Source organism: Gorilla gorilla, chromosome 8 (assembly GCF_029281585.2).
Source record: "Gorilla gorilla gorilla isolate KB3781 chromosome 8, NHGRI_mGorGor1-v2.1_pri, whole genome shotgun sequence".
Classification (NCBI taxonomy): domain Eukaryota; kingdom Metazoa; phylum Chordata; class Mammalia; order Primates; family Hominidae; genus Gorilla; species Gorilla gorilla.
In genome coordinates this window covers 106,664,615-106,684,142 of record NC_073232.2, presented here as the reverse complement: position 1 = coordinate 106,684,142, position 19,528 = coordinate 106,664,615, and the positions used below count along the sequence as shown (strand labels likewise).

Below are 19,528 nucleotides of genomic sequence, written 5' to 3'. Positions count from 1 at the left end.
AAAGGACGTGGCTGACTTTGTTGTTTCTGAGAACCTTAAATTAAGAAAAACTATACCTATAGGAATTTAGATTTTTCCATGTCATATTTAATAAAAACAAAAAAACTTCATTGGTTTTCATATTAGGGAGAATGGAGACTATCTAGATTTGAAAAGAAATCACTAAAAGAGCCTTTAGTTTTTCCTACTCAACCCAACCGTTGTAAAAAGAGCTCTGTGAAAATAGCTTTTGCCACAATATTTAGGAAGTTTCAGAAGTCAACAACTACAGAGAAAGCCACATGGATCTGTATGTTTCAAAATCTATAAAGTCAATTTTCTTTTCAGATAAAGGGAAAAAAATCTCCAATTATTCCTTCCCTACCTTAGCAATGCCCTTTATTCACCAAATTCATATAAAGACTTGGAAAAAAAAATCAGCACTACCAGGAAACACAGATAAGTGTCTATGTTTTTAAAAACAGTAACTATGCCAATGCAATCCTAACAAGCTTCAAAACTATTAAATGGCCTAAAAACGAACAAACAGAAAACTATGAAAGAGTCTATCTATGTAAAAAATAAACCATTCTACTTAGAAAACAAGACATGAATTTACTTGAAGGACCCACAAAAACGGTTTAGAACTTTTTTTAAGAGACATGGTCTCACTCTGTCACCCAGGCTAGAGTGCAGTGACTCAATCATGGCTCACTGCAGCCTTGAACTCCTGGACTCAGGCAATCCTCCTGTTTCAGCCTCCAGAGTAGCTGGGACTACAGGCACACGCTACCATGCCCAGCTTAGAACTATTTTTTAAAAAGAGTAACAAATGGATCTTTGGGGAATTAAGGCAAGCTTGGAAACACAAAAGACTTCAAAAAAGCTTTCACTCCTCCTTACTGCTAAGTGGTACCCAACTAGCATTTCAACTTTTTTTTTTTTTTTTTTTTTGAGACGGAATCTGTCTGTCACCCAGGCTGGAGTGCAGTGGCACGATCTCAGCTCACTGCAACCTCCCCCCAGGGTTCTAGCAATTCTCCTACCTCAGCCTCCTTAGTAGCTGGGATTACAGGCACCCACCACCACGCCCAGCTAATTTTTTTGTATTGGTAGTAGAGACAGGGTTTCGCCACATTGGCCAGGCTGGTCTCGAACTCTTGACCTCAGGTGATCCACCCGCCTCAGCCTCCCAAAGTGTTGGGATTACAGGCGTGAGCCACTGCGCCCAGCTGCATTTCAATTTTTATAGACAGGAAAGGGTCAAGGATCTGAGGGAATGTTACTTTTAGGGCTCTGACAGCCAAGTCACCATAAACACAGAAAGGTGTCCATGTGAAGCTGAAGCAAGCCCCCAGTAGGGACTGAAATAGAACTCACCTCATGTGGAAGGGAAGGAAAGTGAGAGATGACCACTAAGGCCCTCCAAATGAAAGCAGTCATATTCTAAATGAATTCCTGTATTTCCTATATATCTACCGAAATGATGTGTCTTAATTTAACATAATACTATGTAGTAATAGATACATTGCATAAAATGTTCCCCCCTCTTTACTTAAGTAAACATAAAACTTTTTTTTTTTTAAGGTTTCTCATATAGATTTTTGCCTAATTAAGGGAAAGAGAAGAACAAAGTGGGAAGGGAAGAAGAAGGAAAGCATGGAGGATAAATAGGTGGGAGAGAAAAGAGCCATAAAGTGAACAAAGGTTGTAGACTGAACATAAAATGGACTGGGAAATCAGGAATCCTGGTTTCAAATCCCAGCATGCCACTAGCTAACTAAATTACCTTCTTTAGACAATGAGATTCCTCATCTAAAAAAAATGAAGTGGGAGTAAGGGTTGCACCCAAGAACAAGATTCCATCCCAAACAAGCCACTTCCAAAGAGAGCCCTCACCTGGAGCTTCAGAGTTGAGAATAGCAACTATGCATTTAGGGGTAGGGTTGGATCTCTTGGGTTGTGTTGTGAGACAGGGGTAATTTCTGATTATTTTCACTGAGGATGGAGATTCTGCTCAAAATTACACTACCTAGCTAGAGCACAGTAAAAGGGAATCCATGAAAGCTACCTATTCAACCCAATCTGAATGGTGTTCTTCATACCAGTGGCTAGGTATTATAGATTCAGAGATGAATGTCACAGTTCCTGCCTTTAAGGTGTTCAGAATTCAGTTAAGAAAAACTGTGCCTCTCTGACTCTGCCCTTTCTTTCCCAAGAATGTCATATAAAGGAAGCACTGACTCCTAGAGTCTTGACATTCAGACCTCTATCAGGAAAAATGAGGCTTAGAGAAATTAACTTTAGGGCACCTGTTTTCTGACTTCAAATCCAGTGCTCTGACACATATGAATAATGTGGCCATATGAATGTCATCTAGCTATATTAAGTTCTATTAGTCTATAAGTAAAAGAAAATTTAAAAATTAAATCAAAATTCCTGCCTACTTAAAACACATGGGAAATGAAAGAAAAAATAAAATTCCTGCCTACTGTTAATAATATGAAAGCCTCCTATAAATAACATTGTTGGCTGGGCGCAGTGGTTCACACCTGTAATCCCAGCACTTTGAGAGGCTGAGGCGGGTGGATCACCTGAGGTCAGGAGTTCAAGACCAGCCTGGCCAACATGGTGAAACCTGGTGTCTACTAAAAATACAAAAATTAGCCAGGCGTGGTGGCGGGTGCCTGTAATCCCAGCTACTTGGGAGGCTGAGGCAGGAGAATTACTTGAACCCAGGAGGGCAGAGGTTGCAGTGAGCCAAGATGGCACCACTTCACTCCAGCCTGGGCAAAAGAGCGAAACTCCATCTCAAAAAAAAAAAAAAAAATTGTTCAGAAATTGCAATGTATATATATGCATCTGTCTTCAAACTTAAGCCCCACTAGCCTGCACCCCACCTGAAGGTAAGGGACAGTTGTCTGAATCATCTCTATTCACAATGCATGGCAGAGAGCAAGAACTCAAGAGTATACTAGTTGAATTTGTGATCTCCAAAGCCCCTCCCAGATCTAAAATTGCCTGACATCTGACCTCAAAACATGACCAAGATAGATATGACCAATAAACACCCAAAGGCCACACAGTGTCACAAATTTATAAACCTAACTCACCTTGAGATCTTTTAGAATACTGCCAGTACAAGCTTTAAATATATTTTTGCAACTATATTACAAATACAGATCTCATTGCTATATATATTGTCCTGAGTAACAAAAAATTAGGATTTTCCACTTTTGATTTAAGAAACTTTATATTTATAAATTTATACAAGCAAAAAAATAAGGAATAAACTAGAAAGAGGAATAAGAAATATCAATTATAATCAGAAAATTGTGCCTTTATGTCTACAATATGTATGCTAATTGTATAACCTGCTAAAACTTGAGCTAAGAATTTGCTTCTTTCACTTCTGGTTATAGTCAAGATCTCCGAAAAGGTAGCAAAAACAAAGTAGGGAGAACTCTGTAAAGGAAAGTTTTACAAGTTGGGAATATTTTCCTATTTGCCTAGGGACTTAAGAAAAAAAAAGAAGAAGAAGAAAAAGGCGTGTCAAAATCTAACTCAAGGAAAACTGCCTTTTTTTTTTTGAGAGAGAAGTCTAGCTCTTATTCCCCAGGTTTCAGTGCAATGGCTCGATCTCAGCTCACAGCAACCTCCGCCTTCTGGGTTCAAACGATTCTCTTGCCTCTGCCTCCCAAGTAGCTGGGATTAAGTCGCCTGCCAACATGCCCGGCTAATTTTTGTATATTTTAGTAAAGACGGGGTTTCACCATGTTGGCCAGGCTGGTCTCGAACTCTGACCTCAGGTGATCCGCCCACCTCGGCCTCCCAAAGTGCTGGGATTACAGGACTGCTCTTACAGTAATGTGTATTAAGTATTCTCTGCTACTCTTATTTATCCCTATTAAATCAACAAACCCCCATCCTGAAATCTGCAAAGTCCAGCACCATAATTTAATTTCTTTCTTTTCTTTTTTTTTTTTTTGAAAGACGGAATTTCGCTCTTGTCCCCCAGGCTGGAGTGCAATGGCGCGATCTAGGTTCACTGCAACCTCTACGTCCCAGGTTCAAGTGATTCTCCTGCCTCAGCCTCCCGAGTAGCTGGGATTACAAGCACCTGCCACCACGCCTGCCTAATTTTTGTATTTTTAGTAGAAACGGGGTTTCACCACCTTGGCCAGGCTGGTCTCGAACCCCTGACCTCAAATAGTCCGCCCGCCTCAGCCTCCCAAAGTGCTGGAATTACTGGCGTGAGCCACCGCGCCCGGCCCATAATTTAATTTCAAGAATATCCTGTCAAATCACAAATACAATACCATTTTTTAAAAAAACTTAAGTTATTGGGGGAAAAAAGGGGAGGCCTATCTGGGAGATTAGAGAAAAGGCTTTCCTTAGTTAAAGCGCTACTTTGGCTTAAAAAGTTGGGATAAAATTCTAAACACCAAACTGCATTTTAATAAAGACCACTGAAACAAACTATTAAACACTATGAAGCACAACCACTTCTAATTTCAAGAATTCCCAAACCACTTGAATGGATTTAGACGCTATGCAAGCACAGCAAATAAACAGCTCTACAAAATGACTTCCTTTTCTCTTTCACAACCACACCCGTACACACATACCGCCTCCCCCCACCCCCCAACAACCTAAATGTTTGTAGTAAAATTTTTAAAAATTGGGGACGGAGATGGTTATCTGCTTTTCCAGAAAAGGCAACTGCAGATGTGGCACTAACCAGCTGGCCCAACCTGACTGCTCAGAAGCCAGGTATGAATGGCAGGTACAGCCTCCCGCAGACAAGGCAACAGAAAGACTCGCTGTCCACAGAGCTCACAACTTCTCCTATAGAAACACAAAGCCGACCCAGTTCCTCTTCCTCCAGTGACAAATCAAAGCTAAGTCCTGACGCGTGTGGGGCTGGCACGGAAGCGGCCGACCAAGCTCTCCGCTCCGGCTCCGGCTCCGGCTCCGGCTCCCGCTCCGACTCCCACCCAGACCCTGGCTCCGGCCCCGCCCCGAGTCCCACGCAGCCTGCGCTGTACCTGGTGAAGAAGTCCGCGAAGCCGCCACTCCGTCGAGCCCAGACCGAAGTCCCCGCAGGACCCTGCTCCGCGGCGGGCAAGGGCACCGTCGGCCCCGCCGGGGACAGGTGATCGCGGGCGCTGTGACCGCGGCTCACCTGGAACGTGTTCCGAGAGCTGAAGTGAATGTCAGAAAAGCCCAGGCGCGGCTCCGCACCCCGACTAGTCCTCTCGGCCGAGGTGGCAGGGGGCGCGCCCTCCTCGGGACCCCCGGCGCCGACTCCCCGCTGCTCTGAGTCCTCGCTACTGCTGCAGCTGCTGGCCGGGCTGTCCCCCGAGTCGCTGCCCGCGCCCTCGGGCTCCTGGGCGTCCGCGGCCACCAGGCAGCAGCTCCGCAGCGGGTCCTCAAGCGGAGAGGCCCAATCGGACCGGCTTCCCGCGCCGTCCGCGTCCTCGTCGCCAGGCCCCTCCAGGCGAAGGTGGCCGTAGGGGCGGCGGCGGCGCGACTCCCGGCCGCCGGCGCGCGCCAGCCCGCGAGCCTCTTCCAGATCGCGACAGTCCCGGCCCGGCAGAAAACCCGAGTCGCCGTTGGTCATGCCTCCGTGCCGCGGCGCGCGGCCATCAGCCACCTCCACGCCGCGGTGTTTGGAGCCCGAGCCCAGCAGGCAGGCGTCCGATCGTGGGGCTGCCGAGGGCGGCGGGGCGCCGGCCTGGCCAGCGGGGAGCGGACAGTAGCAGAGCCCCGGCTCCAGCTGCTCCCCGGCCGCCGCGAGGTAACGCTGAAGGAGCTGCCGAGGCGGCGTCTCCTCCTCCTCGTCAGCCTCCTCCGGCGGCTCCACAGTGCCGACGCCTCCGCCAAAGCCGCCCGTGGTCCGGATTACCTTCCTGTCCTGGCCCACGGGGTCCGGCGCAGGCACGGGGAGCAACTTGGGGTTTCTTCCCGAGCAGGCTCCGGCATCCTCCGGACCCACCATCTGGGGGTGGGTGGCGGCCGCCCCAGGAGGCAAAGAAGGACTACAGGCGCAGGCTTGGCCAGAGAACAGCTCTGGGTGCTGGGGCCGCAGCGACAGCCGCCGCAACGTTCCCAGACCCACCCCTCCCACCCGCGGGGTCGAACAGTTGCTTGAGGGCGGGCACGCGCCAGGACTCGCGCACGCGCAAAAGTCGGACCGGTCAAGCCCCGACCTGGAGATTCCCCGAACCATAGAGACTGTAGCTAGAGAGACGCAGGCTGCCAATCTAGGATCCGCCATCTGGATGGTGGAAGCTGGTTGGCCCGCTCTAAGCGTGACAGTTCTCACCGAAGAGCGGGTATTGCTTGCTTAGCAAAAATTCACTTGATGTATTTCATTTATGGTAGTAAAATACTCCCATATTTGGGAGGTGTTAGCGTGGGTAAGTCCTTCCAGCTCTAATTGGTCACCAGTCGACTTTACGATTTTTACATCCTTCTCCGGCATCATTGCCACAGTTCAGGGCTTCATCACTTCATCCAGGAGGTTCAACACCCTCCCTTCTTCACTTCACCTAACACAAAAGAAAGATATCCTAAGTTATCTTGCTCACCTAGCACCATGTTTCATCACAGTCCTCTGTTTAAAAGATTATCAGCGGCTGGGCGCGGTGGCTCCACGCCTGTAATCCCAGCACTTTGGGAGGCCGAGGCGGGTGGATCACGAGGTCAGGAGATGGAGACCATCCTGGCTAACACGGTGAAACCCCGTCTCTACTAAAAATACAAAAAAATTAGCCGGGCGTGGTGGCGGGTGCTTATAGTCCCAGCTACTCGGGAGGCTGAGGCAGGAGAATGGCGTGAACCCGGGAGGCGGAGCTTGCAGTGAACCGAGATCGCGCCACTGCACTCCAGCCTGGGCGACAGAGCGAGACTCCGTCTCAAACAAGAAAAAAAGATTATCACCTAAGGAGGGAGAGGAAGTGGTCAGGCAGAGAGGAGCTATTGAAATAATTCCAGCACTCTGCGGTAGTGGATTAAAACGGGATGATTGACCATTGAGTGGAAATGAAGTATATTTAAAGTAAAAGACGAAAGACTTGATAACTGATCAGAAGTGACAGAAGAGAGAGTAACCAATGATTACTACAAAGATATGAGACTGAAACTGATATGGTTTGAAGAAATAGAAAAGTGGATAGGAAAAAAACGATTAATAGGGGAAATACATCTGGTAAAGTAAACGACTGAAAATATCCAGCATATAGAGTTCTAAAACTTGAGTTGGCTGGGCGCAGTGGCTCACGCCTATAATCCCAACACGTTGGGAGGCCGAGGCAAGTGGATCACCTGAGGTCAGGAGTTCGAGACCAGCCTGGCCAACATGGTGAAACCCAGTCTCTACTAAAAATACAAAAAAATTAGCTGGGCATGGTGGTGGGCACCTGTAATCCCAGCTACTTGGGAGGCTGAGGCAGGAGAATCACTTGAACCCAAGAGGCTGAAGTTGCAATGAGCCCAGATCGTACCACTGCACTCCAGCCTGGGCAACAAGAGTGAAACTCTGTTTCAAATAAATAAATAATAAAACTTGGGTTAGGGTTTAGGTTCAGAGACACAGATTAGGCGTCATCTGAATAATGCAAGTAGGTGGATGAATCATGAGTAACATTGTCTAGGAAGAAAGAATAATGATAAGGGTCGGGCACAGACCCAAATGTTTCATTATTTCAGGACAAAAAAATTGTATTGCAAGAGATTGAAGAGGCATCAGTTGTGGATAAAACGAAGCAGAAAATATAGACCACTCATTCTATAAAAGTATATAGAATATAGACCACTCATTCATTCTAAAAGTATGTTAGTGAATGCAAGAACAGAAAATAGAAAGTCATAGAGGAGACATTATTGTCAAGCATTTAAAATTTATTTCATATAAAAATACCTATACATACAGATATAAGAAAGAGGGAATATAACCTTTATATAATAAAATGTCAATAAAATGGGCATGCATGTACCTAACATTCAATTTAAAAAAACATCAAGAGGCCAGGCGTGGTGGCTCACATCTGTAATCCCAGCACTTTGGGAGCCAGAGGCAGGCAGATCACTTGAGGTCAGGAGTTCAAGACCAGCCTGGCCAATATAGTGAAATCCCATCTCTACTAAAAATAAAAACATAAAATAAAATAAAATTAGCCGGGCGTGGTGGTGGGCGCCTGTAATCCCAGCTACTCAGGAGGCTGAGGCAGGAGAATCGCTTGAACCCAGGAGGCGAAGTTTGCAGTGAGCCAAGATCGCACCACTGCACTCCAGCCTGGGCGACAGAGGGAGACTCTGTCTCAACAAAATAAAAACATCAAGTGTCTTCGAAAATGAGCATTATTGAAGGCCCTAGGAAAGGACTAAGTGGCAAGGGCATAGTCAGCAATGCATTTATTATCAAGGTATTTCAGAAGGAAAAAATGAGTTTCAGGACACGAGTGGAAAAAATATAAAAAGAGAGAAAATATTTGCAAATTGTATATCTGGTGAGAGTGCAGTATCCAGAATAAATAAAGAACTTGTATAAATCAACAACTGAAAAACAACCCAACTAAAAAAATGGGCAAGGGACTTGAATATACATTTCTCCTAAGAAACATATGTTAATGGAATATTAATAAGCATATGAAGTGATGCTCAACATCATTAGTCATTAAGGAAATGCAAATCAAAACTACAATGAGGTAGCACTTCACACTCACCAGGATGTCTATAATCAAAAAAATAGAAAACAAATGTTGAAAAGAATGTGGAAAAACTAGAACCTTCATACATTTCTGGTAGAAATGTAAAATGGTGCAGCTTCCATGAAAAACAGTTTGGTAGTTCCTCAATAAGTTAAACATAGAATTACTATATAAGCCAGCAATTTTACTCCTAGGTGTATACCCAAAAGAATTGAAAACAGGTGTTCAAACAAAAATGTTTTTTTTTTTTTTTTTTTTTTTTTTTTTTTTTTATTATACTTTAAGTTTTAGGGTACATGTGCACATTGTGCAGGTTAGTTACATATGTATACATGTGCCATTCTGGTGCACTGCACCCACTACCTTGTCATCTAGCATTAGGTATATCTCCCAATGCTATCCCTCCCCCCTCCCCCAACCCCACAACATTCCCCAGAGTGTGATATTCCCCTTCCTGTGTCCATGTGATCTCATTGTTCAATTCCCACCTATGAGTGAGAATATGCAGTGTTTGGTTTTTTGTTCTTGCGATAGTTTACTGAGAATGATGGTTTCCAATTTCATCCATGTCCCTACAAAGGACATGAACTCATCATTTTTTATGGCTGCATAGTATTCCATGGTGTATATGTGCCACATTTTCTTAATCCAGTCTAACGACATGATTGTATATCTAGAAAACCCCATTGTCTCAGCCCAAAATCTCCTTAAGCTGATAAGCAACTTCAGCAAAGTCTCAGGATACAAAATCAATGTACAGAAATCACAAGCATTCTTATACACCAACAACAGACAAACAGAGAGCCAAATCATGAGTGAACTCCCATTCACAATTGCTTCAAAGAGAATAAAATACCTAGGAATCCAACTTACAAGGGATGTGAAGGACCTCTTCAAGGAGAACTACAAACCACTGCTCAAGGAAATAAAAGAGGATACAAACAAATGGAAGAACATTCCATGCTCATGGGTAGGAAGAATCAATATCGTGAAAATGGCCATACTGCCCAAGGTCATTTACAGATTCAATGCCATCCCCATCAAGCTACCAATGACTTTCTTCACAGAATTGGAAAAAACTACTTTAAAGTTCATATGGAACCAAAAAAGAGCCCGCATCGCCAAGTCAATCCTAAGCCAAAAGAACAAAGCTGGAGGCATCACACTACCTGACTTCAAACTATACTACAAGGCTACAGTAACCAAAACAGCATGGTACTGGTACCAAAACAGAGATATAGATCAATGGAACAGAACAGAGCCCTCAGAAATAATGCCGCATACCTACAACTATCTGATCTTTGACAAAAATGTTTTACATGGGTTGGGCACAGTGGCTCATGCCTGTAATCCCAGCACTTTGGAAGGCCGAGGCAGGCGGATCACCTGAGATCAGGAGTTCGACACCATCACGGCCAACATGGTGAAACCCGATCTCTACTAAAAAAATACAAAGGCCGGGCGTAGTGTCTCACGCCTGTAATCCCAGCACTTTGGGAGGCCGAGGAGGGTGGATCACGAGGTCAGGAGATCGAGACCATCCTGGCTAACACGGTGAAACCCCATCTCTACTAAAAATACAAAAAATTAGCCGGGTGTCGTGGCGGGCACCTGTAGTCCCAGCTACTCAGGAGGCTGAGGCAGGAGAATGGCGTGAACTGGGGAGGCAGAGCTTGCAGTGAGCCGAGATCGCACCACTGCACTCCAGCCTGGGTGACAGAGCAAGACTCCGTCTCCAGGAAAAAAAAAAAAAATAGCCTGGCTCAGTGGTGCCCGTGCCTATAATCCCAGCTACTTGGGAGGCTGAGGCAGGGAGAATCGCTTGAACCTGGGAGGTGGAGCTTGCCGTGAGCTGAGATCGCACCACTGCACGCCAGCCTGGGCGACAGAGCAAGACTGAGTCTCAAAAAAAAAAAAAAAAATGTTTTACATGAATGTTCACAGCAGCATTACCAATAATAACCAAAAGGTGGAAACAACCCAAATGTCCATCATCAGGGGAACTGATAAACAAAATGTAGTATATCCATGCAACCAAATATTACTCAGCCGTGAAAAAGAAAAGAAGTACTGATTCATGCTACAAGGTGGATGAATCTGAAAAGCATTGTGGTGGTGTGTACCTGGATAGTCCCAGCTACTCGGGAGGCTGAGGTGGGAGGATCTCTTGATCCGAGAAGTTCAAGATCATAGTGAACTATGATTGTGCCTGTGAATAGCTGCTGCGTTCCAATCTGGGCAACATGGCAAGACCCCATCTCTTAAAAAAAAAATAGATAACATATAATTCCATTCCTATGAAATATCCAGAATAGATAAATCCATAAAGACAGAAAGCAGATTGGTGATTATCAATGACTGAGGGAAAAGACAAATAGAGAGTGACTATCTAATGGATATAAAGGTTTTTGGGAGTATAAAATGAATTGAATGAAAATGAGGTGAACAGGCACGTATTTTGAAACTAGATAGAGGCGATAGTTGTTCAACTCTGTGAATGTACTAAATGCCATTGAATTGTACACTTTAAAATGGTTAATTTTATATTAGGCAAATTTCACCTCAAGTGTAAAAAAGCAATATAGAAGATGTCTGGACAATTTTTATTTTTATGTACACATATTTTGATACTAGCTGGACAAGGTGGCACTTTCCTGTAATCCCAGCTACTCGGGAGGCCGAGAGGCACAAGAACCACTTGAACCTGGGAGGTGGAGGCTGCAGTGAGCTGAGATCATGAATAAGTTAGGAAATGTTTGGCAGCAGAAAGAAAATTGCAAGATAAATTCTTTAGGCAAACGACAAAGGTTGAAAAGATAAAAGATTGATATTAGACTCCTGCAGCTACCCTCATTTTTACCATCGTATTACAATCCTTATGTCCAGACATCTCGTATATTGTTTTTTTACACGAGGTGAAATTTGCATAATATAAAATTAACCATTTTAAAGTGTACAATTCAATGGCATTTAGTACATTCTGTTTTGTAAAGCAGTGGAATGTACAATTTTTATAAGACTATGCGAATTGGTTTGCTACTGAAATCTTCAACTTCTGTAAATAGTTTAAATTCCACTCGTGCCTGGTAAAACCCCAGCTGGTAAGAGAGGGTGACTAGACTAAGGTTGCAGATTATAGTTAGATAACAAGTACTGAAAGGATGCCTACTGCAGATTAACTCAGCAGGGTGAGATATGTGTGGGAAATGAATGATAGTAAGATCACGAGGCAGCTGCTGTTTGGTAAGCCATAGTGGGACTGCCACAAACCAAGAGACAGATGAATGGTTAAAAATGCACACTGATCCGGGCGGATGCGGTGGCTCATGCCTGAAATCCCAGCACTTTGGGAGGCCAAGGCAGGTGGATCACAAGGTCAAGAGATGAAGACCATCCTGGCCAACACGGTGAAACCCCCATCTCTACTGAAAATACGGAAAAATAGCTGGGCGTGCTGGTGCATGCCTGTAGACCCAGCTACTCGGGAGGCTGAGGCAGGAAAATCTATTGAACCCAGGAGGTGGAGGTTGCGGTGAGCCGAGATCGCGCCACTGCACTCCAGCCTGGCGACAGAGAGAGACTCTGTCTCAAAAAAAAAAAAAAAAAAAAAATGCTGATAGCAAAAAGTTTAAGAGTTAAAAGCTAGAAATCACCTAAATAATCAATAATATGAAACCGTAGGAAAAACTAGGTATATCAATGAAACATTATGAATACAATTAAAATGACAGAATGCAGAAATATGGAGATGTTTTACAAAATAATAATAAAAAGTAGAGATACACAATTGCATACCATAATTACAATGATGTATGAAACTGCATATCTAGCTTGATAAAGATAAAAAAAAGATAGACAGGAAAAGAAAATGATGGATTTTATATTTACACTTTTCCTTTCATAATTTAAATTTTTTAAAAAATTGTTTTGACTTTAGAGACTGAGTTTTGTTATGTTACCCAGGTTGGTCTGAACTCCTGGGCTCAAGCAAGCATTCTGGCTCAGCCTCCCAAATAGTTGGAATTAACAGGCAGGCATAACTGCACCTGGCTTGTCCTTTTGTGACATTTTAAAAATTGATGGTTGGGCCGGATGCTGTGGCTCACGCCTGTAATCCCAGCACTTTGGGAGGCTGAGGCGGGCGGATCGCCTGAGGTCAGGAGTTCGAGACTAGCCTGACCAATATGATGAAACCCCATCTCTACAAAAAATACAAAACTTAGCGTGAGCCACTATGTCCAGCTGTTTTTTTTTTTTTAGCCTAGTCTAATGGTATGATCTCTAAAGTTATGAGAAACCTGTATTGAAGAGTACTTATCAGAATCTTTTCCATGACTTTTCTTGAAGAAGCAGCAAATTTTAGACTGTAGCTATCTACTTTTGAGCAAGCAAATTTTGTTATTACTGTGGCATACAACAATTTAGAGCTAGGTGTGGTGGCTGACACCTGTAATCCCAGCAACTCAGGATATTGAGGCAAGAGGATCGCATAAGGCCAGGAGTTCAAGACCAGCTTGGGTAACATAGTGAGACACTTTCTCTACAAAAAATTAAAAAAAAAAAATCTTAGCTAGGCATGGTGGTGCATACCTGTAGTCCCAGCTACTCAGGAGGCTAAGGCAGGAGGATCCTTGAGCCCAGTAGTTCCAGGCTGCTGTAAACCATGATCATGCCACTGCACCCCAGCTTGGATGATAGGTCAAGACCCCAACTCTAATAATAATAAAAAAATTATAATCATCATAATTGATAACATATTCCAAGACACTTCAGAATTTTAGGAATCTCATACAATTTTGGAACACATATTAATAACATTAATAAAAATATAACTCAAAGAAAGTTAAAAACTTTTTCTTATTTGACAATGCTTTTCATATGATTTTAACATACTGATGGCAGTGGCCACTCCAAACAACCTGCCACTGCCATCACGCCGGCTGCAGCAGGGAGGCTCAGCCAGGGCTGCATGCTCCATGGAGCCCGCAGGAGTTGGGGACAAGTGGGAGCCCTACCCCTTCTGAGCTGGGGTGGGAGCAGCTCCCTGGGTGCCCGCTGCAGCCACCAAAACCGCTGCTGCAGACCCAGCCTACTGCTCCACAACTCAAGTTATGGCTGCAGATCAGAGCCTCTCTGTGCTCTTGGCCAGGAGCAGGCAAGAACCCTGCCCTGCCCGGCAGAGCTGCAGCCACCCAAACCACAGCTGCAGACTCAGGCATCCCTGCACTCTTGGGAGCATGAGAAGGTCCCCCCATCCTCCCAGACTCCGAAGTGCCTGCTCCCAGAGCACACTAGGAGCAAAGTGGGGCAGAGCCTGGGTGCCATGAACAGCAGCAGGAGGCAGACAGATTTTCTGAGCAGAAATGGGGAAGGGTCCTGGTGTGGCCCCACCTTAAGGCAAGGGAGGGCCTGAAGGCTGGGGGCTGGGCTGCTAGTCCCACGGACACGAGCAGGAACTTGTGGTGCTTTTTCCCGGCCTTCCCACAGCCACCCATGGACCAATTGGTGAGCACTTCCTCCCCTCTGAGGCCCATAAAAGCCCCCGACTCGGCTGGGCACAGTGGCTCACGCCTGTAATCCCAGCACTTTGGGAGGCCAGGATGGGCCAATCATGAGGTCAGGAGTTCGAGACCAGCCTGGCCAATGTGGTGAAACCCTGTCTCTACTGAAAATACAAAAATTAGCTGGGCACAGTGGCATGTGCCTGTAGTCCCAGCTGCTCAGGAGGCTGAGGCAGAAGAATCACTTGAACCTGGGAGGCGGAGGTTGCAGTGAGCCAAGATCGTGCCACTGCACTCCAGCCTGGGCGACAGAGTTAGACTCCATCTCAAAAAAAAAAAAAAAAAAGCCCCCAGCTTGGCCAGAGCCGAGCAGGTCACAAGATGACCAGCTTCAGAGAGGACTTATCCTCTTGGAACGACCTGCCTGCAGAGAGGAGCCACCCTCTCTAGGACGCCTCTTTGCTGAGAGCTGCAGAGATGACAGGGCGACCTGCTGGCAGAGAGAAGACACACACTGCAGGGCCTCCTCTCTGCTGAGAGCTGAACACTCAATGGGACGACCCATCTACAGAGAGGGGCAACCCACTGTGGGTCTCTTCCGAGCTGTTCTAACACTCCAAATAAAGCTCCTCTTCATCGTGTTCACCCTTCACTTGTCTGCATACCTCATTCTTCCTGCACACAAGACAAGAACTTGGACAAAGGTGCCACCAGCCACAGAGGTTTCCAGCCAGAGAAGAGACACCCCAAATATCCCGTAACAATACCAAATAAGTCAAATATGTCTCTCTTGGACTTCCAGGGTCCCTAATATCTAAAAATATCTAATCTGAGGTCAAAAAGACCAATTAGAATTAGAAATTTCATTTTGAAAAGTTTGTTAAATAACAAAGGTCTAAAACACTTCATATCACAAAAATAGGATCACAGATCACTGTGAAAAGAAATCATTCATTTATCCAAAGTGATCATTCAAAGATTCTAAAAAGCAAAATCCTTTTTCTGTGTTAGAGAAAAGACTCAGTTTTCTAAACAATAAAAAGGTCTAATAAAGACTGCATGAGACAGGCTGCACGCGGTGACTCACGCCTGTAATCTTAGCACTTTGGGAGGCCAAGGAGGGCAGATCACCTGAGGTTGAGAGTTCGAGACCAGCCTTACCAACATGGAGAAAATCCGTCTCTACTGAAAATACAAAAAAATTAGTCAGGCATGGTGGCGCATGCCTGTAATCCCAGCTATTCAGGAGGCTGAGGCAGGAGAATCGCTTGAACACAGGAGGCAGAGGTTGCAGTGAGCCAAGATCATGCCATTGCACTCCAGCCTGGGCAACAAAAGTGAAACTCCATCTCAAAAGAAAAGAAAAAGAAAAAAGACTGCATGAGACAAACTGAATCTATCTTTTCCTCTCCCCCCTCTTTTTTTTGTAGTTTACTCAAATGTTGAATAAAAATATTTTACTATCTCTTACTAATATTACATCAAAATCTTTTTTTTGTTTTTGTTGTTTTTTGTTTTTTGAGACAGGGTCCCACTCTGTCACCTAGGCTACAGTGCAGTGGCACAATATCAGCCCACTACAGCCTTGACCTCCCAGACTCAGGCAATCCTCCCACCTCAGCCTCCTAAGTAACTGGGACTACAAGCATGTGCCACCATGCCTGATTAATTTTTGTGTTTTTTTTTTTGTAGAGATGGGATTTTGCCATACTGCCAAAGCTGGTCTCAAACTCCTGAACTCAAGAAATCCTCCTGCGTCAGCCTTCCAAAGTGCTGGGATTACAGATGTGAGCCACTGTGGCCAGCCACAAATTTCATTTAAAAGAAAAAACCAAATTTTATCTTTGTATCAGTGTATTATTACTGTTAAAGTAAATTTTAATAAAAATTTTTTTTAACATAGAGTCTTGATCCATTGCCATGCTAGAGTGCAATGACATGATTACAGTTCACAGCAGCCTCAACCTCCCAGGCTCAAGTGATCCTCCCACCTCAGCCTCCTGGGACCACAGATGTGCTGGGACCACAGATATGTGCCACTATACCTGGCTAATTTTTTCCCTTTTTTGTAGAGATAGGGTCTCACTATGTTGCCCAGGCTAATATCAAACTCCTGTGTTCAAAAGATCCTGTCACTTCAGCCTCCCAAAGTGCGAGGCATGACACCACTCCTGGCCTAAAAAATGTGAACAGATTTATCTACTCTTAATCAGTTTTGACCACACAAAATAATATTTTTATAAACCTTTATAATCTCTTATAATTAAAAGAAGATGTCCCAACTTTTTATATCTACTTTCATTATTATTTAAATTTCAAACAACTTTTTAAACTTCTAAAATAGAAAAAATTACTTTTTCTTTAACAGAAACTATACTTTTATATCTTTATAAGCTCACAGACAAATTAAGTATATATTTAAAACATCATAGAGGCAACAGTTTTATCTTCTTAAAACATCTAGTAGAGACAGCACTGACTTATCAATAGACCCAGAAAAAATGTTTAAATTTTGAAGATGTTTTTATTTTACTTTATTAGGAATTTTAAAATTAGCCATATTTACTAAAGAGTATTAAATTCATGTTAACTTGAATAGCACTTGGACTTATTTAATTTATGAATATTTATTTATAAGCCAATTTGATATTATAAAAACAGACATATATACATGTACACAAATATATAGATAGACACAAATAAAGACTTTATAGCTTTAATTTTTTAATTTTAGCCATGAGACAGGTAAAGCTCACTAGTTTAAAAGGACAGTTGGATTCAAACTGTGCTTTTGTAAATAGAAAAGGTCTTGCTAAAGATATCACTGAGTTTTAGAGAAAATGGGGTAGCAAATTTACATCTCAAAGTACAGATGTAACAGGACAAGCTGCAGACAAAACCCCTCAGACACCAAGTTAAAGAAGGAAGGGCTTTATTCAGCTGGGAGCTTCGGCAAGACCCACGTCTCCAACAACCAAGCTCCCTGGGTGAGCAATTCCTGTCCCTTTTAAGGGCTCACAACTTTAAGGGGGTCCGCATGAGAGGGTCGTGATTGATTGAGCAAGCAGGGGGTACATGACTGGGGGCTGCATGCACCTGTAATTAGAATGGAACAGAATAGGATAGGGATTTTCACAGTGCTTTTCTTACAATGTCTGCAATCTATAGATAACATAACCGATTAGGTCAGGGGTCAGTCTTTAACTACCAGGCCCAGGGTGTGGCACCGGGCTGTCTGCTTGTGGATTTCATTTCTGCCTTTTAGTTTTTACTTCTTTCTTTGGAGGCTGAAATTGGGCATGAGACGATATGAGGGGTGGTCTCCTCCCTTATTCCCCTCCTTTGAGAATCTCACTCAATAGTGGGAGTTCTTACTTTCCTTCTCACTACCCATGTCTTCTTGCAAGACAGATCGATAGTGATTCATATAGTACACTTGTGCTGAAGCATTTTGTTGAACTAAGGTAGCGATGAAGCTTTTTATCATTTGAAGAAGTACAGGTAGCAAACAAGGGAGCAGTAAGCAGGTTCCTATTACTATTATAACTCCTATTATAAGAGTTTTAATCTTTTTAGCACTGGAAACCATTTTCCAAACATGGCCCCAGGATCCATCCCACACTTGCACGGGCACATGTGCCAGTTTTGTCATATTTCTAACCGTGTCTTCAACTACTTGCCCTTGATCATCTATGTGTAGACAGCAATTAGTAAGGTCAAATTTTCTACAGACCTCTCCTTCAGCTGCTAGCAAGTAGTTGAGAGCCAATCTATTTTGATAGACAGTATTTCTCATCTGAGTTTCTTGCCAGGCCAGAATAGTCAAGGCTCCGCCTGTCTTATTAGTGATTATTTCTGAGACAGCTTGTAACCGTTATGATTTGGTTGAGCATGTAAATGGGGGTTGGGTATCCCCACAAGCTGTCTTGTGCCCAAGTACCAGGCCCATAATATTGTATGATTCTCTCAGGGGGCCATTCATCATCTTTTTAATTTTCTATAGCTATGCTTCTCTTTTTGTGGGAAGCACAGAGAGGGAAGCCCAGGAATTAGCCTGTCTTTATGGGCAGTAGGAAGAAGGATGGTTTAAAAGTGCCAATAACACAACTACCTGCCCACTGGTCGGGTAATTTGGTGTAAGCTCTATGTCCACATATCCAGTATAATCCAGTGGGGGCTGTCTAGTCCCAGTGGGACTCTGGGTGGGTTCACACAGTTTGCAACTTTGGGAATTTGCTAAATGGATTTTTCTTAGTGTAGTTTGAACTCCACTAGGTGACTGTTTTTGTAGTATTTTGCCCAAGACAGCTGAGTCTTCCCACAAGAAGGGTAAAGTCCTTCCTCACCCTTGCTATACAGTATTGTCTAATGATTGAGGCTTTTAGGACCCAGAAGTTATTAGGGTGATTCTTTTGAGCCGGGAATTCATTAGGAACTGGGTCTATAGGTATTAACTCTCGGGCTTCCCATGGCCATTGATCTCCCATTACAGTTCCTCCACATACATAACATGAAGTGACATTGAGAGACTGGGCTACATGCTCAGCTAATTGCAAAAACAAATTTCCTGTTTTTCCTGGAATTTCTGGTACTGGTACATTCAGTTTATCATAGAAGTTTTGAAATACTGGCTCAGGAGAGCGTTTATAAACTTCTCCTCAAACCATGATACTTACTCGATGATCCAGTCCAGCCCTATTGATTCCTAGGGTTACATGCGCCCCTTTTTTTCAGCGAGGATCAAGGAGATTGGTTATTACTAGTTCTAAGGGGTTACACTGACCACTGGTACAGGAAGGGCCACTTTTCCCTTTCTGAAGGTGGACAGAATACATTTTATTTTTTATCCAAGTAGCCTGAATGACACAAGACCAGTATCCACATTCATTTCCACACAGTTCTAATTCATGACAAATGTACTTATTTTCTGCCATATAGCCTCTTTCCTAATTAAAAGAACCACATCCTATTCCTAACTTATTATTATTAATGACAGCACAGGCATCAAACTTCAAGGTGATTTGTTTGGGCACCCCTTTTTCTTTTGTTTTGGCTAACACTTTACTCGTATCATTTATAAGCCACCACCAGTCCTCAGTCCTTAATCTTATTTCAAAAACTGTGGTCATGGGAGGCTCGGATGGGTCATAACACACATCAGGTTGGTCATTTCCTGGGCTACATACTTTGCATAGAATAGCATTATACAAACAAGTTTTTTTTAGAGTCCTGGTACACTCATAATAATCATAAAATAATAGGACTGTAGCAACTTTTTGTCCTATCTCAGTGACTTGATGTATACACTGGAAACAGTCCTCAGTCTGAGGAAGG

The 19,528-nt window shown here is 43.8% G+C and overlaps 1 protein-coding gene across 2 annotated transcripts in view; it reads right to left on the bottom strand.

Annotated features, from left to right (window-relative positions):
• TBC1D12 (TBC1 domain family member 12) overlaps positions 1-6,215 on the bottom strand; it is a 131,044-nt gene extending 124,829 nt beyond the window's left edge. The window contains exon 1 of one of the 2 annotated variants that reach the window (XM_031015655.3): positions 5,028-6,215. In XM_031015655.3, coding sequence (XP_030871515.3) covers positions 5,028-6,211 — 1,184 coding nt within the window. In that variant the 5' untranslated portion in view covers positions 6,212-6,215. The remainder of the gene's footprint in view (positions 1-5,027) is intronic. The other variant, XM_055352519.2, reaches the window with a different exon arrangement.
• Positions 6,216-19,528: the final 13,313 nt, after the last annotated feature.